Raw genomic sequence first — 24,088 nt, 5'->3', positions numbered from 1 at the left:
CGAGGCCCGAACCGAACCCGCCTCGGGCCCGGCCCCGCCTCGGGCTGGTCCCGCCCGCTTTCCCGGTCGTGTCTCCGCCCCGGCCCGCCCGCCATCGGTAGCTCGGCGCTCGGCGGCGGGCGGAGCGGTCGATGTGACGGGACTCTCCGGCACCGGCCATTTCCCGCCGGCCCGGCCCGGCCCGGCCAGCTGAGCGCGGGGGCGGCGGGTCCCGTCCTGGGCCTGCCCGGCGCTCCCTGCTCTCCCGTCCAGGCTTCTCCCGCCGGGCACAGGCCCGCGGCACAGACCGGCCATGCCTCCCAAATTCAAGCGGCACCTGAACGACGACGAGGTGACGGGCTCGGTGAAGAGCGAGCGGGTGAGTGCCTCTCCTGCGGGGCTGAGCGGGGGCTCGCCGGGCTCGGTGCCCACGGCAGCGGGGCCTTGGCCGGGTCTCTGCCGCCGCAGCCCTCAGCCGCGGGGCCCAGCGGCCCGGAGCGCCGTGACAGCGCCGTTCCGTCGGTGAAGGGCTGTCCGAGCGCCAGCCCCGCTCCGTGTGTGTCACACCAGCCTCGCTACGGCTGCTTTTGGGAACCTGTTGCGGCTCCTTCGGGCCGCATCCATGGCCAGGAGATGCCGGTGCGCTCCAGCCTCCCGCCCTCCCGCGCAGCCTGGCAGGGACACGGCCTGGCTCTGCTGCCCACGTTGGCTGAAGGAGCTGAGTGGAGTCACGCTGTGCTTTACAGCTGATTTTTTTTCTCCTGTCACCACGGTCCCCTCACTTTCAGGCTTTGAATACAGGTCCCAGCAGTTGCCTGGTTTGGACGAAGTGGATTTAACCTGCTGGGGTCAGGCTGTGCTAAAGCTCGCTTTAGGCTGCGGTCGGAAACGCTGCTGCAGCTCCCGACAGCTGCCAGCGAGACCAGGAGCCCGTGCTGCCACGAGCAGGCTGCTCCTCCCTCCGGGGAAGCACTGGCTGGAGCTATTGCACCGTGTTGCAGGTTTCCTTGAGTTGATTGAGCAAATGTGACAGGATGGAAATGTAGGTGAGCTGCACCATCAGAGCATCAGGCTTGCAGGTGGGATCTACACACGGGAAAGCAGCAACTGTTGGTACCCCAGGGACTATCTGCAGGGTCCCTGGGCTCACAGCTTTAGCGTGTCACCTTCCCCCTCCTGATTGTTTTTGACCCTAAGTAGAAATGGTTTTGTCTGGAACATTCAGGCTTCAGTGGGATTGTGGGGTTCCCCTTAAAAATCAGGTTTTGGATCCTCTCATGGAGTGTGGTGGATCAGCAAAGGGGAGACCCAGGAGCCCTTTGGGGTGAAGCAGAGGAGCTGCCAGACCCCTTTGCCCTCCAGCTCAAGGAAGCCAATGTGTTCCCTTGTGGTCATCCCTCTTACACCTGCTGCCATCAGCTGGTGGAGAAACCTCGCTCTCCAAATCAAGTGGATCTGATTTCCCGTGTGGATGGGATGGCCCAGGGTGTCTGTGGGTGATCTGATGATTTTGGGTGCAGGGCTGGGGATTGTCCCTTGAGCAGAGAGGGCCTTCCTGCAGTCAGAGGATGCTGATTGCATCCTAAGAGCTGGAAATGTGGGTGTGAAATGGTGGTGCTTATTGATAAAATGGTTTTTATGTGTTTGCAGAGGAACCTGTTGGAGGAAGACTCGGATGAAGAGGAAGACTTTTTCTTGTGAGTTGGAATGCAGTGTCATACCTGCCTGCAGCTCTGGGGCTGGGGGCTTGGGGATGAAAACCTTTGATTCCTTTGGGATGTTCTTTCAGAGCCTTGGCCTTGAGCATGAATTAATAGGTGTGACCTTTTGTAAGAGTGAGATGTCCCACGGATCCTAAGACGTGGGAGGGACTGATGGGAGGTATGAAAACAATTCTCTATGCACAAGGCATTGGTTCTCTCCTCAGATCTTTTGGGTCTGGTTTAAAAACATGTTTTCATTGTACCTTCTGTCCTGATTGCTCTTTTCTGCCTGCAGGAGGGGGCCTTCTGGACCCAGGTTTGGACCCAAGAACGACAAGATCAGGCAGTAAGTTGTTGTTGCTGAGTGTCATAGAGATAATAATTTATTCTGGCACTGTGAGCTCCTGCTGCTGTCTTGTCGAGTGTTTCTGTGTAGCTCATCATATGAACATTCCCTCGTTGCCTCTGTTCTTCTAAATAATATGTCCTACCCCATGTGTCCACAGCTAAAGGAAATCTTAGTTTTGATGCAGCCTGTCAAGAAATTGTGTGTTCAGAGAGGCAGAGGGATAAGATTACATCACAGTAGCTTATTGGAGTTTCTGAAGCCCTTGCTGTGTTCTGGTGACCTGTTACATGTTTTTGTGAGGCTCTTTTTCTACAGCATTAACCATGAATTTTAACCTTTCCTAGCATATTTTTTTAATTTTTGAGGCCTTTTTTTTACCTCATCCTGTAACATGCTCCTTTAAGTTTCAAGAAAGTAAGTGGTCAGGAGCACACCAGGACCATGGGGCTTGGGCAGCAGCTGGTGCTCTGGCATGCTCTTCTCCAGATAAAAACCTGATACAGGTGACCTGGAGATGAGCAGTGACTCACTGGGGTCAAAGCAGCTGGAAAACAGGAAACCATTACAGCTGGAGGAGGAGTGGGGCAAGAAGGAAGGAGTGAACACTCTGGATCCTTCTCCCATTGAGTCATTTCCTGGATGAAGCTTGTTCAGGGCTCCAGTTTCTTCTGTGAAGGATGTGGTGGTGGTACTTAATGAGAAGTGTGGGGTTGCTCACAGACCTGTTCCTTTGCTGATCTCTGTGGAGCCAGGACAGAGCTCTGTGTGGGGACTGCTGCCTGGGCATTGTTCAGACTGCTCATTGTTTGCAGCCTGTGTGTGGCTCTTGGTTAGGGATTTTTTCCATGCCAGGAAGAAGCCAGCACAGCTCTGGGATGATTCATTGCCACCATCAGCATTAGGCTGTGCTTGTTATCTTGAGGGGTGAAGGGCACTTGAGCTGCACAAGAGGCAGAGGGCAGGTGGCTGCGCCCTGAGTTTTCAGGGCATCTCTCTTCCCCCCAGAGTGTGAGGATGCTGTTGATATAGAGGAACTGCCCTTTGGAGTAAGACAGTGTGGACAGAGCCTCCCTTCTAGGGCATGATCTGGAGGGAATGAGAAAGCTGAGAACTGGGTTTATGAGTGGGGTCTCACCTCCATAGAAAGGTAGAGATGGGGTAGTGTCCATCCCTTCACCTCCTCTGCTGGACAGCACCTGCAGTGTCTGCTGTGTTCCCTGTGGGTGGGAGAAAACAGGAGCTCTTCTCTTCCCTGTCTCAGCCTGGCAGAAGGGAGCAGTGGCTTAGGTACAGGAGGACATGGCACCTGTGAAAAGGAAGAAAAGTGAAAGGAGCATTTAGCCAGGAGCTGGTGGGTCCATAGGTGTGATGTGACTAATGGCCCACACGCGAGGCTTGCCCGTTGCCAGAGATTGCGTGGACACAGTGGATGTGGCATGGAATATGTCCCTTGGGCTGTCAAGGGGCTACACCTATGGAGCATCTAGAGCATCTGTTACAAAACAGAATTTATTTCCTGCTCTCATCAGCATTGATTGCTTTGTTTAATTAGCACTTACACCATGCAATCATCACTTCTTGTCATGTAGATCACTGTGAAGTTTCTGATCAGTTCAGTCCTTGTGCCTTAGGGATCAATGCCTAGTCTCATAGTGACTCAGTTTTCTTTGTTTCAACAAAGAAAGGGTTGGGTTGCTGCTGAAAAACTGTAAGAAAAAGACATTTTGAGGAGGAATTTGAGCATTTGGAGAGCTGAGGCATAGCTGGGCAAAGCTAGAGAGGCCATGGCAGTATGGGACTGGAGGAACGAGGTGTGAAGATGGGCGTAAAAGGAAACTGGGTGGAGAATCGGGTAGAGGAAAAAGTGATGGGATTATGGGAGCAAAGGTGTGGAACATGTTAAACATGAGGGGCAAGATTGGAAAATTTTCGTAGTTGTCTTTGGCAGGAAAGGGGGATGGATTGGGTCAGGGTGGAGTTTGGCAGCAGAGACCCTCAAGGCTAGCTCAGCTGTGGGGAACACTGCAAACCTTGTAGGGGAAAGAGGTGAGTGACAGGAGGAAGTGTCAGTCCCCTTCAAGCTGAGCTTTGTGCTGATGTATCTGGAGGCTGCTTGGTTGGGGTGGACTCTCCTCTGGTAGTTGAGAGGCCACATGGGGTCACTTTGAGGCCTGCCATGCCCAGGGTGGGCTGGAGCTGAAACACAGCTTTTAACGGGCTTTTATCCTTTACCCCAAAGGCACAAAGAACAGGTAAGGGAGAGCTGTTCTCCTTTCTCTGCCTTTGCTTTGAGGCTTTGGAAGAAGTGCTGAATGTGTGCACGAGTCTTTTCAAGGAAAGCTGGGATGTTCATCTTCCAGCTGGATTTCTTTATTTTGGAAAAGGAGCTTCTCATCACAGACCATCTTTTCAAAAATTCTGCTAAAATCAGCCCCTTTTCTGCACTGCTTGACTCACTTTACTGCTGATGTTTGTGCTTTCAGGGAACTGTGCCATTGGGCCCTTGTTCCTGCATGCTGCTGAGGCTCAGCACAGTGCTGGGGTTCCCCAGGAGCCTCTTGTTCTCTCTGAATCCCCCGTGGTGCAGCTTTGGGGGGTCAGCATTGCCAGCCCGAGTGGCTCTGGCTGGCTGCAGGCCCTGAGCAGGGGGAAGGTTTGGGGAATGGTTTGAACTCTTGAGGCAAGAGCTGACTGCAGCTTCCCAGGGCTCATTGCAGGTTGTGCAGTGAACCCCAGCCACAGTCTGGGCTTTCATCTGAAGGTGATGACAAGGCCACATTGACAGGTATCATTGTTGGATATAATCCTTTCAGTGACTGAAAGGCCTCAGGCAGGGAGGCATAGACTGCTGTTTTTCTCCCAGCTGGGACTAAGCAGCAGCTTCAATCCACGGCTTTGTGGCGTGGTTCAGCACTGTTACCCTGTTGTTGGGAACAGCAGGGCTCTCTGCAGAGAGCTGGGGAATGCTGTGCAGCCTCCTGCCTCTGTACCCTCCATCTGCCTTGGCTCTTCCTGCTGTTCCCTCTTCCCTGGGTGGCTGCCACAACCAGGGGTGTTTGGGTGGAATGTGCACCAAAATACACACTGTTAATATCACTGTGGTGGAAAACTGGAGTGTCATGCTGGCTGCAAACAGCCAGCTTGGAGACAACAGCAGCCTTGGGCAGCACACCCCATGGTGTGTGCACAGGCTGTTTACAGTGTCTGGAGAATGCAGCACTGGTGTTAGCCCAGCACCCTGACCAGCCCAGGCAGGTTTCCAGTACCTAACCTGGGGTGGCCAAAATGGAAAGGCTTATTCCTCCCACTCTGGAACAGCAGAGCACAAGGAGAGGAGTCTCAAGCAAGCTGAGTGCCACTGGATCTCATTGCTTTGATGGTGTTCACTTGCTGTCCTTATTAAAAGCATCAGACTTGCAGTAATTAGTAAGAAAGAAGGTCATGGGAGACATATTTCATGTTTTTGTCTTGCTCCCTTTCCTGGCAGGTGTTTATTCCACTTTATTTCTCTTGGAAATCTGGCAGGAGTAAAGCACATGAAGTGTATGTGTCAAAAGCCTGTAGCTCCCCAACAGGAAATACACTTTGTATTAGAGGACTCATTTCCTCTTGCCAAATAAAACAAGAAAATATTTTCTTCTTGATGTGACTTGAGTTTCCTACCTCAAGCATGCCAGACTAGTGGGAAATTTTGAATTTGTTCTGAAGCTGCTGGGCTGATACACAGGCTGAACATTTTTTCAGCCTTCTTCTGGAGAGGCAGCAGTGAAGGGTGGGAGAGGGCAAAAAGAAAGGGTTTGCTTAAGGTCTGGTTAAGGTGCTGTGTGGATGTCTGAATTTCCCTGGCTTGGCCTCTTCCATCCTGTTCTTTGCTTTGTTGTTTTGTTGTTTTTTTTCCCCCAGATGGCCAACTGTGCTACCCAAATGCATTTGTGTTCCATAGGAGTCAACACCTCAACATTTGTGGGAGTTTATAAGCCTTGATTTCTTTGTGCCTCCATTCTTCATCTGTGTAATGTTTTGTTCTCTTGGGGACAGCTGACAGCTTGCCCAGGGTTTGGGCAGGTAACAAGGGCCTGTAGCATTTTTCCAGCAGCTCAAGTGAGAAGAGACAGGATGCTGAGAAGCAGCTTGGGCAGTAAGGGCCTGTGCTCCATAGCTCTCCCCCAAATGCTGTTAACCACCGCAGCAGCTTGAAGTTACCAGCCTGCTTTGCCTCCAGCACTTTGGGGTGTCCCAGGACTGCAGCAGCCCCCCTCAGGGCTCTGACCTGCACTGGCAGGGATACAGGTGGTGTTGCATTGCTCTGCAAGTTCCTAGATGCACTGTAACCTTGTGTGCTCCCACTTGTTAGTTGTACCAGGATAACTTGGTGACAAATCTGTTGTGGGAGGAAATCTCTCTATTTTCAAGCCAGAAAATTATTTTAGAAACATTTACATAGTGCAAATGTAGACTTCTGCGTGTGAAGCCGATGTTTGAGGCTTAGAGGTTTTGCCAAGTTGGCTCATCTGGGGTAGCAGATGTTGGTGCTTTTCCTCTCGCCCCAAGCTGTAGCTGCATTGCTGGCAGCTCCAAGCTGGGACTTGTGCCAAGGTAAGGAAAGCCCCTTGCAGAACGTGCCTGCTTGTCACCCAGTGCCCAGGGATGGGCCATGGGGCCGCGTGTCCTGTGTGGGGTGGACACTTGGCTCCCCGGGGCACTGCTGTGTGTTTCCTGTCTGCATCCTCAGTGTCACCTTCGGAGCTTTGTCAACAGCTCTGCCACTCGCCTCGGGCTTCATAAAACAAACGGGGTCAGAGCAGGCTCCTGGGCACGGGGCAGCTCCTGCTGGGAGGTCTTTGGGCATTATCTGTGCTCTTCCCCTCCGGATAAGGAGCTCCTGGCAGTGTGGAAGGCAGGAGCTGCCACCACATGGTGTGGATGGGTTCAGAGAGATGCTGCTCCCACAGACTCTGCGATGCAGCACAGAAGGCAGGTTCCTTTCTTATGCTGTCCTAAATAAAGCGAATTTTTACATGTGCTGCTGGCATGTGCCATCATGTGCCTTATCACAGCTGTTGACTCAGAAATTTCAGAAGGGTTGCCTGGCTCTTCTAGCTCGGGAAGCCAAACAGTGCAGTGGTGCTGGAGAGCTCGACCTGAAAGTCTAAGATGGGAAACCCCTTCATATTTAGAGATGTGGAACTCTTTCTAGAGCTTTCTGGGGAGGAAAATGCCTTTTAATGGCTATTCTCCCCTGTAGCTGGAACAGTGAGCAAATGTGAGCAAGTATTGTGACCACTACTGCTGGTTGCAGCTGCTCCTCACCAGCACAGGTGTCTGCTTGGTGAGAGGCACGTAGCTGGTAGGAGAAATAGGTCAGTGTGAACCTATGTCTGTAATTAATCAATTAATTAGAGGCATGGTGGCGAGGACAGAGCCCTGTTTCTGGTTCTGCAGTGCTCCATTGACTGGCCTTGAGTCTGTGTTGGCTCCAGTTTCGTGGGCCTTGGGGGAGGATATGCTGTTTCTCTCTGGAGCTATTTCTGTTTTGTTGCCTCCAAGATCCTGCTGTTGCCGTTGCCTTTCTGGGAACGGTATGTCTCAAACAATGTATTATCCCCCGGGCCTCAAGAAAATCCTCATTTCTATCTCCAGGAAAATAAACGTGTGTTAGCTCCAAAATACAAACCAGAATGGAGCAGTACTTTTCCACCAGGAAAATTTTTCTCTCTTGCCAGTGTAGGTTTGTTTTTGGTTTTTTTTTTGAGAGCATAAATGCATTTTTAATAACCCTACGGGTGTGATTTAGGCTGCTGTTCTCTGAAGGCTACCCACAGAGTTGCATAACCTAGGAGAAGATGAATTATAACTTGGTTTAGTTCATATCAGCCATTTCTTTTGCTATCCTCTTGATGCCCCTGGCAGAGTGGGTTTAATTTAGTAAGTCAGTTCCTGGAGGAGGGAACTGATTTAATTTAACTCCAAGTTTTTGAGCAAAGGTGTGATGTGGAGTTCTATGAAATGTAGAAAGGTAAGGTAAGATTTTTATACTTCTTTTTTCCCCTTTGTGAGCTCTTTTGTAGCAGAGGTGTCCACCAATAGCAGTTAGTGCCTTTTCATACTGCATTTGTGTGTTAAAGGCGTTAGACAGGGTGTCCCACTTCTGCTGACTTTACAGTGCTCTCTCTCTGAGCCCTTTGTGTTTCCTTACCCTTCCTGGGATTGCCAGAGATCCACCCTATGCCATGCCACGCCTCTGGCTTTCTCTGCATCCCATCCACCTCTTTCCACTGTTGTGCCCTTTCATTGTTGTGGGTGAGCTCTCAGATCCCTCCAGGCAGGGCAGCTCTGGTGCTCACTTCTGCCTCTCACGCTGCCTTTGCCCCACCCCAGTGTCCAGAACCAGGTGGATGAAGTCATCGATGTCATGCAGGAGAACATCACCAAGGTGATCGAAAGGGGCGAGCGGCTGGACGACCTGCAGGATAAATCAGGTGTGATGTCAAACTCTGCTGGCCTGCTTCCCTGGCTGCTGGGCCAGGTTAACCTGGTTAGCTTCTGAAAGCACCTCACGTCAGAGCTGGGCTTACATTTCTGTCCTTCCTGAGAGTGGTGTTGCTCGGCCTTGGGCTGCAGATCTGACTTTGTGCTGACTCTCTCTCCACCTTTACCTGCTGCTCTGTGCGGAGGCATTAGTTTGGAGGTGTCTGGGTGCTGGGATCTAGTTGGTCCTTCAAGCAAAGGTAGATTGGTTTGTCTTCTGGCACCATCCACTGGCTTGCAGAGCACATTCCTGTCCTCAGAGAGCAGCCAGCACAGTGGGATTTGTTTGTGTGATCAGGGGAAGGGTGTCACATCAGCCCAGCTGTGGCTTTGGTGAATCATGCTGGGGTTGGGTCTTATACTGCATAGAACTTAGTGGAGCTAGAACAGGTGAGTGGTGCTGTGACAGTGTGTGCACCACTGAAGTGACTCTTTTCTTTCCTTTAACAGACAGTTTATCAGACAATGCAGCAGCTTTTAGCAAAAGAGCCAAGCATCTCCGGAGACAGATGTGGTGGCGAGACTGTAAGGTGAGCAAGAAGGGGAAGAGGCAGGGCTGGGGCTGTGGAAGGGTGCTCACCTGCCTGCCCCAGGAGGAGGTGGAGCAGCTGTGCTTCCCAGCTGAAAGCATGCTGGGAGCAAAGGCCTCCTTCCAGGTGGAAGCAGCTGCCCCTTACTCCCTGAGTAAGGTGCCTGTGTGCTCCTCTTGCAGATGAAGGCGATCATAGCGATGGTGGTGGTCATTCTCCTGCTCGTGATCATCGGTGAGTAGCTCCACATCAGCCCAGCCGTGTCTGGCATGGACATCTTGGTGGCCCTCCATGCTGGGAGTGACACTGTGGTGCTGCTGGCCCTGAGGGACAGCACCTGAGCCACCCCACGGGCTCCACTCTGCCTTAAGTCACCGTAAGGCGTGCCTGCAGAGCTTTCTGTGCTCCTCTTCCACACAGCAGAGCAGGCTCCAAACAAGTCCTGCTGACTGACCAGAGAAGGCCAGCAGTGCCCTGCCAACCTTGTACTGACCCAGGGTTGGCACTGACTGATCCTAAAGCGGGTGGGAGTACATGGAAAAGTTTCAGGCTAGAGCAACGTCTTCCAGAAACCTCTCTACACGTATCAGGCACCTTGCAATGCGCCTGCTGTGTACAAACACTCTTCTCCAAAGTTGATGTGCTGCCTAATTTCCAATGAGTAGCTGTTGTGGCTTTGCCATTGGTCCCTTCCCATGCTCTCTGCCTTTCCTGGCATCCCTAGAGCAGAGATGTCACTGCTTTTCTTAACGAACAGCTCGGAATGACCAGAGCATGTTTCTTCCAGGCAGGAATAATTGATCCCTCTGCCTGCAGAACGACATGCTCCAGGGATCCAGGCAGTCCAGCATGGCAGTGCAGCTCTTCTGTGCCACTGGGTCTGGAGGGATTTCCTCCCACTGAAGTGTCCAGGGGCAGCTCTGTAACTGTTCTCGTTCCTTCAGCAAAGCCCTTGTAGCCTGTTGTCCTTCTAACACACAGCCCGCAGTGGGAGAGGCAAAGCTGGCAGCAGGGTTGGGAAAGAGACTGATGGAAAATCCCATCTGGTTTAGGTTTGGGAAGCTGGAAGGAGATGAAGGTAGCAGGATATGTTGTCTAGCGTGTGTGCAGACAGCAGATTGCTTTAGCTGAGGGCTGGGAACACACTTCTGCTCACAGCTGCTGGGGTTTGTCACTGCAGAAATGGGGGGACTCCCTGGCAGGGATGGGTGTGTGCTGACAGCTTCTTCCTTTGTGTTTTGCAGTGCCCATAGTCCTGAAGTACCGGTCCTGACAGGGCAGCTGGAGGCTTCTGTGGAGCTGCCTCTGGGACAACCAATCTGCTGTGTAATTTAAGTGAGATATCTGTATATAGCCTGGAAGTTGTTTTTTCTCCTGGGAGCAGGAGGTGGTGGCAAGCAGCCAGCTCTAAGGGAGCGTTTGAAGAACTACCAAACAACCCTTTTCCAGTCAAGTATCTGTCCTGCTGTCTGACTTTTTTTTATAACACAAGATTCAGATCCCAAACAGCCTGTTTTGTGGAATTCTGGGTCTCTGGTTTGGAGCTGGCTACTTGCCCCTGTGGTCTATCTGTATATATGTTTGAGTTGTAATATTAATAATAATAATAATAATTACAATTATATGGTTTGAGCAGCTCCCTGCTGCCTGCTGTGGGAGGCAGAGGGGACTCTGTCTTTGAATCAGAGAAAAGGAGGGGATAAATGTCTGAAGGGAAATACATCATTATAGGGAACTGATTCTTTTGAGGACAACTGCAAGGGTGTTGTTTTTCTCTTGTTCAAAAAAAAAAAAAAAAAAGGCAAAGAGAAAAAGTGAAATTAGGTTTTACAATCCAGAAGACTTTCTGGTCCTGCCATGGGAATGCACAAGCTCAGTGTTTTCAGTATTGCTGCTTACAGCTGTGACTAAAGACATTCCAGTAAACCTATTTTTGACTGTACATGTGGAGTTTTTGCACATCTTCATGAAGTTTTGGAGGACATTCAGGGCTCTCTGAGGCTGGGAGTCCCTGTTTCTGTGTGTTCTTAACCAAAAGTAAGAAATGTGTGTAAAACCCAGCAAGCAGCATGATTATATAAAGACACAGCTGGAGAACAATTCTCCTGACACCCATCCACAGTGAAGAAGTTCATATTCAGAGCCCTTCACCATGATATGGTGGTCGTGGTCCTGAATGGCAGCCAGCTTTACTTCCTTGTGATCCAGTGGGGTGGGGATTATTCCCAGACGTGGGCCCTGGGGAGCTCTAGGGACCCCTGTGCAGGAATGAACAGGAGTTGAGCTCCTCTGTCCCTGGGTGGGACCGTGGTGTTTTGGCTATTTCCAGTCTTGGTGTCACCAGAAATGCTGGTGGCATTTCTGTCAGCCCTTTATTTTTGGGAGTCTTCTCCTTTCCAGCCCTGAGCCTGGCACTTTAGCTGAGCCAAGCTCCTCTGCTTCTCTTTTTGGTCTTTTCTGATGAGGGAAGCGTTGTCCTGCTAAGCACGTGTTTGAAAGGATTCTGGGGAGGGGAAATGGTGCCCCAGAGAATTTCCAGTGCCGTGTCCCAGCTTCCTCCTCTGACCCTGCCCCCAGGACCTTGCACATTTTCCACCTGAGTGCTGCCCCGTGCACAGAAGGGGATTAGGAGCGAGCAGGGCAGCCTGGAGGGTTGGATGTGATTCAAGCTGCCCTGCCCAGCTGGAATATAAACAGGGCTTTTCCCCTCTGCGAGAGCTGATCTCTCCAGGGGGGAATCAGGAAGGCAAGCTGGGTTTTTCCTGCTGAAGTATAGGCTGGTTTTATCATACATTCAGTGGAAGGCACAAAAGTCATCGTGCCTGTGCCTTTGGCCACTCTCTGCCTGCAAGAGATCATGAAGGTGGATGAGGAGGGACTGTGTCTGTCTCCAGGGGGTTGCAGATCTCGCTGAGCTCTTTGGTACCATGTCCTGCCAGCTGGAAAGTGAGCTAATTCACTCCTGCTGCTGCAGAGCCCTGCCAGGGCCTGTGCCTTTCTCCCACAGCCCAGCCTTGCCTTTGCTGCTGTTGCTGCCACCCACAGCACGACCTTGGTGCCACAGGAGTCCTGGTCAGAAACACTGCAGGAATAGAATTTGCTAAGCAAGTTTTATAGATTTTTTTTTTTCCCCACAAGGCTGGAAAGACCATTAGAAGCGTCTGCTCTTGGGGTGGTGCAGAGCAGTCCTCCACATATTCCTTTGGTATTGTGGTTTTATATTGCAGCCTGTGCTGTCCCGCCCTGGACTGGTGGCAGAGAGAACTGCAGTCAGCAGAAAGGGAAGGGGAGTTGTTTCCAGCAGTGTCTGCATGCTTGGGGATTGGTTTTCACTGAGGAGATGTTATGACGGAGCTTCTACAACAAAAACAACTCCTTCACCCAAGCTTTGGGTCTGTTTTACCCATTCCTGCATTGTGCAGAGGACAGACCATCAGCTGCTGTTTTCCACACGATTTCTTTTGTACAGGGAATGGCTTCTTCTGGCGAAAGCAGTGCATTCCTCCTCTCAGGATTGCTGCGTGAGGCTGTGGTGTGACCCGGGCCCCCATGCCTGAGGGAAAGGGGGGCTGCAGGGATGGACACAGGTGCCGAGAGGCCTCCTGGCTGTGGCAGCCGGGCAGCCCAGGGGGAAGCAAGTCCCTCTTGAGGAGTCCCCTTGCAAAGCAGGAGCTTTGGCAGGGCCTGGCAGTGAGGAGGGGCCTGGGTACACGGTGGGAGAGCTGGGACTCTGCTGCTGCTCCTTCCCAGGGCCTGCTCCCCTCCTGCACTGACCTGTTCCTGCAGGGCTCCACACCGGCCCCACGGACAGAACTCTTGACTCGAGCCTGGAGATTTTGCTGCAGCCGCCAGCTGCTCCTGCATTACCCGAGCTGCTGGGCAGGGAGAGCTGCCGCAAGGCAACCATCAGTGCACTGCCCCGAGGTGCTAGAATTGGGTGTTGATCACTTTTAGGTTCAAGCCACTCAGTGCTGGGGTTGTCCTGGGCACAGACGTTCCCAAGGGACAGCTCTGGCTGTGAGAGGAACCAGCAGCAGCAAACCAACAACGACGGAACTTTACGGCTCCCACACAGGAAACCTGATGACAGAAGGCGCACAGACGCGCCTGAGGTGGGAGGCTGACCAGCAGCAGAGCTTGGAGCGCAATCCCCTTGCCGATTCCCCGACTCCAGCCGGTTCTTCCTCAGGAGAGGCAGCGCGGGCGCCGAAGGCCGGGGCTGCAGGCGGGCTCGGGGCCGTGAGGGGCCGGTTGCCATGGCGACCCGCCCCGCCCCGCCCCGCGCGCCGGCAGGTCCCGCCTCTCTGGCGTGAGCGGACGCCCTCCCCATTGGCTGGACGCTGCGGGGCGGGCGCGCTCCCCATTGGCCGAGCGCTGCGGGGCGCGGCGACGCCGCGGGCGCTGATTGGCGGCCGGGCGCGCAGGGGCCGCGCGCGCGGTCAGCATGGCGGCGCCGGCGCGGCGGAGCGTCGTGTTCGTGACGGGCAACGCCAAGAAACTGGAGGAGGTGAGGGCGGCGGGAGCGGGGCTGGCCCGCGGGCTGGCCTCCGTCCCTCCCGCCCTTGTCACTCCCTTCTCCCTGCGCAGGTCACGCAGATCCTCGGGGACTCCTCTCCCTACACGCTGGTGGCGAAGAAAATTGACCGTAAGTTGCTGGCAGGGCCTGGCGGGGTGCGGCGGCTCGGCTCGGCCCGGCCCGGCCGTGTGCTCAGCACCGCTCCGTCCCCGTGTCCGCAGTGCCCGAGTACCAGGGGGAGCCGGACGAGATCTCGGTGCAGAAGTGCCGCGAAGCCGCCCGGCAGGTCACTCGCTCCTTGCCCTTTCCCGGCGGGATGGGTGTGGAGGGACCCCAGGACCCTGAAGGATTCAAACCGGCCCGACCTGGCCCCGCTGCTCTCCCATCACCCGGCTGATCTGGTTTATGCTGTGTGCTCTAGCAGCGGGAGGTCATGGAAGCTCCTTCAGTCCAGGCCTGCTGGCTGCAGGACAGAGTTTGATGTCTGCTGAACATTCCAGAGCTGGCTCTGGGATGGGTGTCCTGCAGGCATGCCTCTGGAACACAGGCTTTCCCTTTCCTTGTCCTCCAGGGTGGCAGGGAGTGTTCAGCTCTGCTTGTTTTTCTCCATGCGAAACCTTCCCTACTGTTCTTCAGCCTCTCTGGCCTACCTGGGGGGAGTTTGGGTTTGATTGTGTCTGTCTGGCGTGTGTTGCCTTTGATGTCAAGTTGAAACGTGGGGATGGGATGGAGCAAGGGAATGGGTTTGGAGGCAGTGCCTTCCTTTAGGTCTGATGTTCTCCTTCTCTTGGGCTGTCACTGTAGGTTCAGGGACCTGTTATAGTAGAGGACACCTGCTTGTGCTTCAATGCCCTGGGGGGCCTCCCAGGACCCTACATGTAAGTGGCTGTTTCCCCTTCCACGTGCGGAGCCCGGGCTGGCAGGGTGGGCTCTGCACTCCAGGAGCAGTGGGGTCAGGGAGGTGATTGCTGTGCCCTGCCCTTCATCCTGCACCCCAGGGGCTGCACTGAGCTCCTCGAGCCCTGTGGTAAGTCGAGGAGCAGCGATGGAGAGACAGCCCTGGGCTCTTGGCTCTGGTTTCCAATCTGTGGTGCCTGTTCTGGCCCCTTGGGAAGCTGTCCAAAGAACAGGCTCTTTGTAAAGTGCTCTTTGTAAAGGCTTGGTGCAGTAAAGGCACCAAGCTTTCAGCAGGACTCTGCCATGAGTGCCCCATAGGTTCTCATAGGGAGAGCTTTAATCCAGAAGGGAACAAAGTTATTATGTATTTATATACATGATACCTAGGATACAGTAAATTAAATACCCCACTGCTGTTTTCACTGTGTCCCCTTCAGCTTAAGAGGTAAGTTTGTCCTTCCTGGTAAATAGTCCAGAATGAGGGATTTTATAGCACACTGAGAGGGGTTCAAAGGCCTATGAAAATGTAAGCAATAACGTCACAAGGATGTCTGTATTTCTGAGAGAAAATTGCAAAAATTGATCTTCCCTCTTTCCTTCCTTTTCAGAAAATGGTTCCTGGAGAAACTCAAGCCAGAAGGTACTGCCCTCGTGTTACTGCTCTGTGTGTGACCCGCTCCTTTGCCCCTGCAGTGGCCCCCTGCCCATGCTGGGGGAACCAGCAGGTTCCTCGAGCCTGTTCTGTGCCCTCCTTCCCGGGATGTTGTTTTTTCTCAGTAGTTCCACCCTTGGATTCCCAGACTCCTGTCTCTGCAGGCTGGTGGCAGGGCTCATGGGAGCATCTTGTTTGTCCTCAGTGTGACCTGGAAGATCTCCTGCTCCCTGTGGCTTCAGGGCAAGCCCCTCTCCACTAATGCTCCCCTCCCCTGCTGTGCCTTGACCCCACAGTTCAGAGTGCGACTGCAAATCCTGTGCTGGTCTCATTAAGATGAGCACTAATCACGTGCAAGCACCAGGGGCTTTGGTTATGCTGGGTTGCTTCCTCTCCCAGATTTATGGCAGGGCTCTGGAGATGAGATCTGAGCTCTGGCTTCAGTCACAGCAGCGATCCTGCCAAGAACATGCTGGTGCCTGAGCTTTGTCACCTCCCGTGGTGCTTGGGGATGCCACGTGGAGCACATCTGTGCCTGGGTGGGTGTGCTGTGCTCCCAGGGAGCAGCAGGAGCTGCAGGCTCCCTTCTGTGTCCCCCAGGCCTGTACAAGCTGCTGGCTGGCTTCGAGGACAAGTCTGCCTACGCGCTCTGCACCTTCGCCTTCAGCAGCGGCAACCCGGAGGAGCCAGTGAGGCTCTTCAAAGGCCAGACCCATGTAGGTGCCGTGTGCTGGGGAGGAGGGCTGTGCTGGCACTGTCACAGCAGCGCTGCCTCTGCTGGGGACAGCTGTGGTGGCCTCTGGGGCGCTGGATGTTGGGAGCAGGCTGAGGGAGAGCGCAGCTGGTGGGAGGTGGGTGCTGGGGGTGCAGCCCTTTGTTCAGTGCTGCTCGCTGACCTCTGCACGTTACCTCAGCCTCCTCGGCCCCCTCTCCCTCTGCATTCAGGTACAGTTCCTAGCTCTGCTGTTTGGAGAGGTCAAAGCACTGTCACCATAGGGCAGCGTGAGTTAGGAGCTGCTGACTCTGGTCACATCCTGGGGAGGGGACAGCCCCTGCAGGGCCTGTGGTGGCTGCGGTGTGAGCTATGGCTGCATGTCTCTCTCTGTGTTTGAGATGTAACTGCAAGGGTGTGCAGTCTTTAAGGGGTTTTTGTGCTTTTTTGTGTTCTTTTAAAGTTGGTTTTTTTGTGCTTTCTCATGGCAGGGAGTGATAGTGGAGCCCAGGGGCCCTCGGGATTTTGGCTGGGATCCCTGCTTTCAGCCAAATGGCTACAACCAGACGTAAGTCGTGTTTTGCCTACAGCTCTTTGTGTAAGGCAAACCTTGGTCAAGGGTGTCCAGGGGAACTTGCTTCTGAGGAAGGGCATCAGGGAGAAATGTCCTCCTGGATCAGAACACGGTGGGTGATGGGAAACCCCCAGATCAGGGGTTGTGTCACTACAGATGCCCCGCTGGGCCAAGCAGGGTGGCAGAGGGGGAGCTCTCGGCGCTCCAGGGATGTGCTGCAGCGTCCCTGCTACTGACACTTGTTTCTGTCCCCTGCAGCTACGCTGAAATGCCCAAGGCAGTGAAGAACTCCATCTCACACCGGTACCGGGCGCTGAGCGAGCTCTCAGCCTTTTTTCTTCAGAGCGACTCGCCAGAGCCCCGCCCCGCTCCCAGCTAGCGCCCGAGCCGTGGGCTCGCACAGCCACACAGGATTCCTGGGGTCGGGAAGGGCTCTGGAGATGCCCTGGTCCGGCCCCCTGCCAGGGCAGGCGGTGTGCATGTCACTGGCAGCGCCGGCAGAGCCTCCCTCCGCTGCGGGCTGCCATTAAAGCTGCTCCTTCTCAACCCACCGCTGCCTCGCTCTCCGCTTTTTTTATCGCTTCAGCAGAGCCCAGCGGGTGGGCGCTGTTAAAGCTGCGCGGTTGCGATTCGGGAGCGGCTTCGGACCGGAGCCGGGACCGGCACCGGGCACCGACACCGGGCGGGGGCGCGCCGGGGCCGCTGCGCGGCGGAGCCGCGAGCCAATGGGGAGCGGTCGGGGAGGAGGCAGCCAATGGGGAGCGGCGGGGGCGGAGCAGCGAGCCAATGGGGAGCGGCCTGGGCGGAGGCAGCCAATGGGCGGCGGGCGCGCCGCGCCGCGCAGCCGGAAGCGGTCAGCGCGGCGGCCACGTGGGGCCGCGGCGGCGGCGGGAGCGGGGCCCGGCCCGGCCCGGCCATGGAGCTGCTGCCCCGCAGCCCCGCCGAGTTCGGCTCCGCACGCTACTGGGATCGCTTCTTCCGCCAGCGCGGGCAGCGGCCCTTCGAGTGGTACGGAGCCTTTGCGGAGCTCTGCCCCGTTCTGCACAAGTATGTGCGGCCCCGCGACAAGGTGAGCCGCGGCTGGCAGCCAGCGCTGTGTCCCCTCCGCGCTCCTCCGGGGCGGCGAGCTCTGAGGTGGTTTTGCCTGCCGAAGAGGAGGCTCAGGTCTGACCTTATTGCTCTCTGCAACTCCCTGAACGGAGCTTGTAGCCAGCTGGAGGTCGGCTTCTTCTCTCAGGCAACCGGCAACAGGATGAAAGAACAAAGTCTTGAGCTGCGCCAGGGAAGGTTTAGGGTGGACAGCTGGAGGATGAATTTCTTCAGGGAAAGGGCGCTTAGACAATGGAATGGACTGCCTAGAAGGAGGTGGTGGAGTCACCGTCCCTGGAGATGTTTAAGGACAAACGGGATGTGGCACTCGGTGCTGTGGTCTGGTTGGCATGGTGGGGTTTGGTCATAGCTTGGACACCGTGTTCTCCGACGTCTTTTCCAGTCTAGTTGGTTCTGTGTGCGAGGACTGACCCAGATGATGTGAAGCCCTCAGCGTGCCTTAGCAAGAGGACAGGAGAGACCCCTGGGTGGCCCTGGTCTGGGCAGCTCTGGGGGTAAAACTCCGGGGTCATTCTCAAGAAACATGCAGCAGCTGCATCACTTCTCTGCCCATGGGACTGTTCCCTGTGGACATGTTCTCTTAGGCCATGGAGTTTGCAGACCCCAAGGGTGTGGTTTTTACAGAGGGCTCCCAGACATGTCTGGCATTTGCTCCTAAAATGGTGTGGGGGGGTGGTGTTTCCAGGGTGTTCTCACCATCTTGCTGCTCTCGTGCTGCTGCCCAGGTTCTCGTGGTGGGCTGTGGGAACTCGGAGCTGAGCGAGCAGATGTACGACACGGGGATGTGCCAGGACATCGTCAACATCGACGTCAGTGAAGCTGCCATCCGCCAGATGCGGGAGCGCAGCGCGAGCACCCGGCCCAGGATGAGCTACCTGCTGATGGACATGCTCCAGATGGACTTCCCTGATGCCCACTTCCAAGTGGTTCTGGACAAAGGCACGCTGGATGCCCTCCTGACCGATGAGGAGGAGGCCACTTTAGCCAAGGTGGACCAGATGTTTGCTGAGATCAGCCGGGTCCTGCAGGTGGGAGGGCGCTACCTCTGCGTCTCCTTGGCTCAAGCGCACGTGCTGAAGAAAGCTGTGGAATACTTCTCCCAGGAAGGCTGGGTGGTGCGAGTCCACCAGGTGGCCAGCGGTGGGGACAAGCAGCAGTTTGTCCTGCCGATCTTCGTGTATGTGATGACAAAGTTCAGGAAGGTGCCTGGCTCAGCAGCACAGATCCTGGAGATCTGCCCTGAGGAGCAGGACAGGCCGATGCGGGTGGAGAGCGCCGAGCGGCTGGTGGCAGCGGTGAAGGACAGGCAGCACTACGCCCTGCTTTGCAGCCAGATCAGCAAAACCCCCTGCAGGGAGCAGGTTTCCTTGGATCTGTGTGACAGAGAGAGCGGGAAGCCTCGCTACACGCTGCACGTGGTGGACAGCCCCTCGGTGAAACTTTCCCGGGACAATCACTTTGCCATCTTCATCAGTGAGTACAGCCTGGCCAGGAGCTGCAAAACAGCCAGCCCTTCAGGGCCGGTTGAATTTGGGGCTGGAGAGGGAAATAACCCACCTGTGTGGGGTTGGGGTGATGTTTTAGTCCTGGCTTTGCGGTGGGGTGTGTGCTTGCCTGGTGGTGCAAGCAGAGATGTGGCACAGAGCTTGTTGGGCAGTGGGACACTGCCTGCCCTGCTTCCAAGGTGGTGATTCCTGCCTGGATGCTGGTGACAACCAAGTTAGCTCCTTGCACATGGGAAAGCATCGCTGCTCTCTGTGAGTGCCCTGCCTTGCAGGGCCAGACTGCTGGGGTTGCACTCACAGAGATGTGTCAGCCTCTGCCAGCAGCACCATTCCCTCCCTGCATGCCTGCAAAGTCGGGCTTAGCACAGCCTGGAGACAGGTCAGGAGCCTGTTGGACCCCCCCCTTCTAATGAGATGTGGTATTCCCAGCTTCTTGCTTGAGCCTGCCCAAAACAGGGGAGATCCTGGCTCTCCTGATGGTCGCAGTGCACGGCTCTTGCCAAGCAGTGCTACCTCCCTTAAATGTCTTGCCTTTCCCTGGTCCTGGAGCCTCCAAGGGCTCCTCCCTTGGAGGCTCCAGGACCAGGAGCAGCCCAGGCTGATGGCAGCCCCTTCTGCAGTCCCACAGGGCAGGGAGACCGAGTGGCTCTTTGGGACGGAGGAAGGGCGGAGGCAGCTGGCGGCCAGCGCGGGCTTCGGGCGCCTGCTGACGGTGGCCCTGCACAGGGAGCAGCTCTACGAGGGCATGGCCGGCATCCAGGCAGAGCTCTCGGGGAAGGTGATGGAGCTGGCCCCGCCGGGCCTCCCTGCCCGGCAGCAGGTGAGCCTCCACTGCCTGGCCCCCTGGCTGGGCCTCCCAAACAGGGCCAGGCTGGCTCTGCCAGCAGGGAAACCCTCTTGTCCAAGGGACACCAAGCTGCAAGGTGTGAGCTGGATGCCTTGGTGGGCAGGAGATGGGCCTCAAGGGGGCATGGGCAGCTTCTCTTGGCTTTTCCTCCAGCTGTCTGTCTGTGCTTAAAGGCGGGATTTGAGGTGCTTGTGTGGTAGGATTCAGTACAAAGTCCTTGCCCTCCAAAACACAGCATCCCAAGAAAAGCAGAGATCCAGAAATCCTAAAACATCCAGCCCTTGTCTTAATTCTGACATTAACTTCTGTTCTTTCTGTCTTCTCTTTCCTGCCCCAACTCCACACATCTGAGCTCTTGCAAAAAATCTTGCTGTGTTTGCTCCCTGCATTGCCTGTGTTGGGAGTGAATCCAGTGCAGATCCCCAGCTCTCCTGTGGCATCCCACTGCTCCTCTATTGTGTTTGCTTTGTCCTGGCTCAGTCAGGACAGTGGGAAAGCCAAGCCCAGCAGCCCCTGTCCTCCCTGCAGGTGCCCTTCCTGTCGGTAGGAGGGGACATCGGGGTGCGGGCGGTGCGGCACTGTGGCAGCAGCCCCCTGAGCGGGGACTTCGTCGTGGAGGACGTGAAGGGAGATGGCACCTGCTACTTCCGCCGCCTCATCTTCCTCCAGAACAGGAACGTGGTGCAGTCTGAGGCTCGGCTCTTGGCCCCAACACCTCTCCCAGGTACACGGGGCAGGGGCCAAGGCTGATTTTTTAGGGTGACAGAGAGTGAGAGCAGTACAGGAAGAAGGTAGAAGTCCTGCTGGGACCTGCCTGTCGTGCCCCAGAGCAGCCCTGGGAGTGTTCTTACACCGTGGGTGGGACAGGGCTGGGGGTGGCTAATTCCCAGAAAGCACCTCCACCCCCACCCGTGCCTTACTGGGCTGGTGTCTCCTGTTACTCAGGCCAGAAGAAGAGGAGGAAGGACAAGAAGAAACCCAGCCCCACTGAGCCACCTGGAGCCATCGACAAGAGCTACCTGTGCTGTGAGCACCACAAGGCCATGGTTGCGGGGCTCTGCCTGCTGGGGGGCCCCGACGCCCTCCCAGGTGACGAGGCCAGCAGTGGGAGGCTGTGCTGGGGCAGGTGTCCCCACGCCACAGCCCCTTGGGGAAAGGCTCTATTGGCCAAGGTGCCCCGTGCGCCATTCCCAAAGCGGTTTGGGGACGGCGGGTGGGACGAGCAGTGGGATTATGGCATCCTGGTGGCTCACTGCGTGCTCTTGGTTGGCAGGAGAGCTGGCAGTGCTGGTGGTGGGGCTCGGCGGGGGCAGCCTGCCCCTCTTTGTCCATGATTACTTCTCGCAGGCCCGCGTGGCCGTGGTGGAGATCGACCCCTCCATGCTGGAAGTGGCCACGCGCTGGTTCGGTTTCTCCCAGGGTGACCGCATGCAAGTGCACGTCTCCGATGGCCTGGACTACGTGGCCAAGCTGGCAGCTGAAGGTACCAGCTCACAGAGCATTTCAGGTGCCACATCGAGCCCACTGGGTGCCACCATGGGTAGCAGAGTCCTGGGCTGTTGTCACCACCTGCTTCCCCTTCCCGCCCCTCTCCTGCTGTGTGTGTCGCAATCTCCAGCCTCACCAGGTCTCAGCAGCTCACAGCCTGTCCTTGCTAACCTGTGTAGAGGTTGTTGCCTCCCCCAGCACCAAGGGCTTGTAAAGAGAAACCCCTGCAGAAAAGACACCCATGACATGGCAGAAGGGGTGTCTTGACCATCCCATCTTGGCCTTCCCACGTGTGTAGCTCACCTGTGTCCCATAGGATAACAGCTGTCTGTGCTTTGTCCTGCAGCACCAGCCCAGTATGATGCCGTCATGTTTGATGTGGACAGCAAAGATCTCACGGTGGGGATGAGCTGCCCGCCCCCAGCCTTTGTGGAGAAGCCCTTTCTGCAAAAAGTTAAAACCATCCTCAAGCCAGAAGGTAGGAGGGGAGACGTGGCCATGTCCCCGTGGCCAGGCTGGCCAGTTCTGTGTGGAGTTGGGGCTGTGCCACTGTTTCTCATCCTGGAGAATAGTGGCCACAGCCAGGACTGCTGCAGGGCATCCCCTTCTCCTGGCGGGTCCTGCATCTGGGTGTTTCAGTGGGCACTGTGACAGCAGGATGGAGTGGGTGGCCTGAGACAGGCTGAGACATCCCAGGGGGGCCAGCAGAGTTTTCTGGAAGCAGAAGGTGTAGGCAATACCTGAGAACAGATCTCGTGGCCACCCACCACCCTGGCAGCAGGGACGTGGAGCAGGGCCAGGGGCACAAGGATGAGGGAGACACTGATGAGGGAGAATTTTCACCAGGGTGGCAGGGAACAGGGTGGGGTGCGCAGGCTGCTCTGAGCTCCCCTCCCTCTCGCCCTGCCGCAGGAGTCTTCGTGCTCAACCTGGTGTGCCGCGACGCCCGGCTGAAGGAGTCCGTCCTGGCCACCCTCAGGGCCGTCTTCCCGCTGCTCTACGCGCGCCGCATCCACGGCGAGGTCAACGAGATCCTGCTGTGCCAGGCGGGCCCCGCGGGCCGGCACAGCCCCGCAGAGCTGGGGGCGCGGGCGCGGGCGCTGGAGGGGGCCCTGCGGCAGCCGGGCCGGCCCTGGGACAGCTCGTACGCGCTGGCAGACACGCTGCAGGCCGTCCTCATCCTCTGAGGGGCTCCGCTGCTGCCCCGGCACCGCGGGCCGCCTGTGGGGGCTGTGGGCCCGCAACGGGTGCCCGTGGCTGGCACCGCCGCCCGATGCCAGCCGGGCCTGCTGGAAGGGTGGGGCTGGCGCGGGAAGGTGCTGCCTGAGGAAGGGCTCCAGCACCGTGCAGGGCTGCACAGCCCGAGGGGCAGCGTTCAGCTGGTGGGGCGAGGAAGGTGCTGAGGGACTGGCAGGACTGTGGGCTTGGGTCTGTCCTCGTTGCTTTCCCACTTAGGGAGGAGCGTCCCTCCGACTCTCCTTCCCCTTCAGCACAGCTCCTTTCGTTCTGATGGTGCCTCTCCCTGCGTCTCCAGCATTCCTGGTGTCTCTGCAGAGCCCCAGGCCTGCTCCAAGCCTGCTTGTGGATGTGTGTGGGTGGGCTGCGAGCTGTGAGAATAAAGTGCTCAGGGGTGCTCTGAGGCCTGCAGTGCTTTGCTATTTCAGGCTTATTTCTGAAGCACCCACACCCCTGGAAAAACTACCATCACCTCTGCACTTCAAAGGCATGTCCTGGGAGCAGGCAGCTGCCCCTTGAACCCCACTGCTCCCCCACCACTCACCCTCCCCAAACTGCATCCCACTACATTTCCCTCTTCTGAATCTCTCCAGCCATTGCCACTGAACTGAAACCCCTGAGCTCGGAACCCTTCTGCCCCAGGGCCAGCAGTGACCCAGCCCTGGGCTCAGGCTCCCGGCCACACCATCCCACTCACCGAGCTGGGGCAGGTCAGCCTTCCTGCGGGACAAAAGGGCAGCCAGAGAACAGCCACTGGGGTGTTCCCACAGCTCCCCAGTCCTGCCCAGACAGCTCAGTCAAGAGCTGGCCTGTGTGATGCCTTCTGAAGGCTGACCTAGAACTGAGACTAGATGGAGCTAAAGAATCAAGTAGGGATTTATTAGGAGGCCTCAATAGATCCACCTCGGGCAGCACAAGAGCCCAGCCAGGGCTATGCTGCAGGTGAACCCAAAATGGTCCCAAAATGCACGACTGTTCACGGGGTCTCACTTTTGTAAGTTCTGCTCCATTTGCATATTGGAGTTAATTGTCCAGTTACAGCTTTAGCCCATGCAGTCCCATCCTTCTTGTTTTTCTCTCTTCACTCCATGTTGTTTGTGCTCTTGGGCCTGAGATTTGGATCATTTGTCCTTGGTGCCCAGCTGGAGCAGGAATTGTTTTGTCTCCCTGCTCTGTGCAGAGAGCTCACCATCCCCTCACATGAAACCCAGACCCACACACTAAAGCAGCACAGAATCTGAAAAATAGAAAAGCTGAAACCTGAGGCATCATGTGTGTCCTGGCTGGTTATGGACCTGTAGGTTCTCATTCATTCATCAGAAGCCATTTTTGGGGGCTTGTCTTTCTCCCCTACAACAGCTGGTGTCAAAATGAGCCTGAGCCACTGTACCAAAGTGACCAGCTTGCAGACAGCAAGGTGACAAACTGGTGCTTTGCCACTGATCCTGCACCATCACTCCAT

At 56.0% G+C, this 24,088-nt stretch overlaps 3 protein-coding genes across 3 annotated transcripts; all 3 read left to right on the top strand.

Annotated features, from left to right (window-relative positions):
- Positions 1 to 96: 96 nt before the first annotated feature.
- On the top strand, positions 97 to 11,031 carry VAMP4 (vesicle associated membrane protein 4). Its single transcript, XM_038144599.1, has 7 exons — positions 97 to 358; positions 1,630 to 1,676; positions 1,978 to 2,028; positions 8,410 to 8,510; positions 9,010 to 9,089; positions 9,272 to 9,323; positions 10,334 to 11,031. The coding sequence occupies exons 1-7, from the start codon at positions 293 to 295 to the stop codon at positions 10,360 to 10,362; spliced, it is 426 nt and encodes a 141-aa protein (XP_038000527.1). The 5' UTR covers positions 97 to 292; the 3' UTR covers positions 10,363 to 11,031.
- Positions 11,032 to 13,448: 2,417 nt separating this feature from the next.
- Positions 13,449 to 16,990, top strand: ITPA (inosine triphosphatase). Its single transcript, XM_038144598.1, has 8 exons — positions 13,449 to 13,596; positions 13,677 to 13,734; positions 13,827 to 13,891; positions 14,410 to 14,483; positions 15,111 to 15,142; positions 15,755 to 15,870; positions 16,358 to 16,434; positions 16,699 to 16,990. The coding sequence occupies exons 1-8, from the start codon at positions 13,534 to 13,536 to the stop codon at positions 16,817 to 16,819; spliced, it is 606 nt and encodes a 201-aa protein (XP_038000526.1). The 5' UTR covers positions 13,449 to 13,533; the 3' UTR covers positions 16,820 to 16,990.
- A 200-nt stretch (positions 16,991 to 17,190) lies between these two features.
- On the top strand, positions 17,191 to 23,029 carry EEF1AKNMT (eEF1A lysine and N-terminal methyltransferase). Its single transcript, XM_038144597.1, has 8 exons — positions 17,191 to 17,509; positions 18,276 to 19,023; positions 19,676 to 19,875; positions 20,431 to 20,626; positions 20,848 to 20,991; positions 21,176 to 21,385; positions 21,737 to 21,868; positions 22,303 to 23,029. Exons 1-8 carry the CDS (start codon positions 17,195 to 17,197, stop codon positions 22,575 to 22,577), a joined length of 2,220 nt encoding a protein of 739 aa, XP_038000525.1. The 5' UTR covers positions 17,191 to 17,194; the 3' UTR covers positions 22,578 to 23,029.
- The last annotated feature ends 1,059 nt before the right edge of the window (positions 23,030 to 24,088 follow it).

Source organism: Motacilla alba, chromosome 8 (genome assembly GCF_015832195.1).
Source record: "Motacilla alba alba isolate MOTALB_02 chromosome 8, Motacilla_alba_V1.0_pri, whole genome shotgun sequence".
Classification (NCBI taxonomy): Eukaryota; Metazoa; Chordata; class Aves; order Passeriformes; family Motacillidae; genus Motacilla; species Motacilla alba.
Note: the sequence above shows the minus strand (reverse complement) of the source record. Positions and strands in the feature narration are given on the sequence as shown.

Coding starts and splice junctions, on each gene's coding strand:
- VAMP4 (XM_038144599.1), top strand. CDS start 293: ATGCCTCCCAAATTCAAGCGGCACCTGAACGACGACGAGGTGACGGGC. Junction 2,029..8,409: donor AAGAACGACAAGATCAGGCA/GTAAGTTGTTGT, acceptor GCCCCACCCCAG/TGTCCAGAACCAGGTGGATG. Junction 9,324..10,333: donor TCTCCTGCTCGTGATCATCG/GTGAGTAGCTCC, acceptor TGTGTTTTGCAG/TGCCCATAGTCCTGAAGTAC.
- ITPA (XM_038144598.1), top strand. CDS start 13,534: ATGGCGGCGCCGGCGCGGCGGAGCGTCGTGTTCGTGACGGGCAACGCC. Junction 13,892..14,409: donor GCCGCGAAGCCGCCCGGCAG/GTCACTCGCTCC, acceptor CTGTCACTGTAG/GTTCAGGGACCTGTTATAGT. Junction 15,871..16,357: donor TCTTCAAAGGCCAGACCCAT/GTAGGTGCCGTG, acceptor TTCTCATGGCAG/GGAGTGATAGTGGAGCCCAG.
- EEF1AKNMT (XM_038144597.1), top strand. CDS start 17,195: ATGGGGAGCGGCGGGGGCGGAGCAGCGAGCCAATGGGGAGCGGCCTGG. Junction 20,627..20,847: donor GGCCCCAACACCTCTCCCAG/GTACACGGGGCA, acceptor CCTGTTACTCAG/GCCAGAAGAAGAGGAGGAAG. Junction 21,869..22,302: donor AACCATCCTCAAGCCAGAAG/GTAGGAGGGGAG, acceptor GCCCTGCCGCAG/GAGTCTTCGTGCTCAACCTG.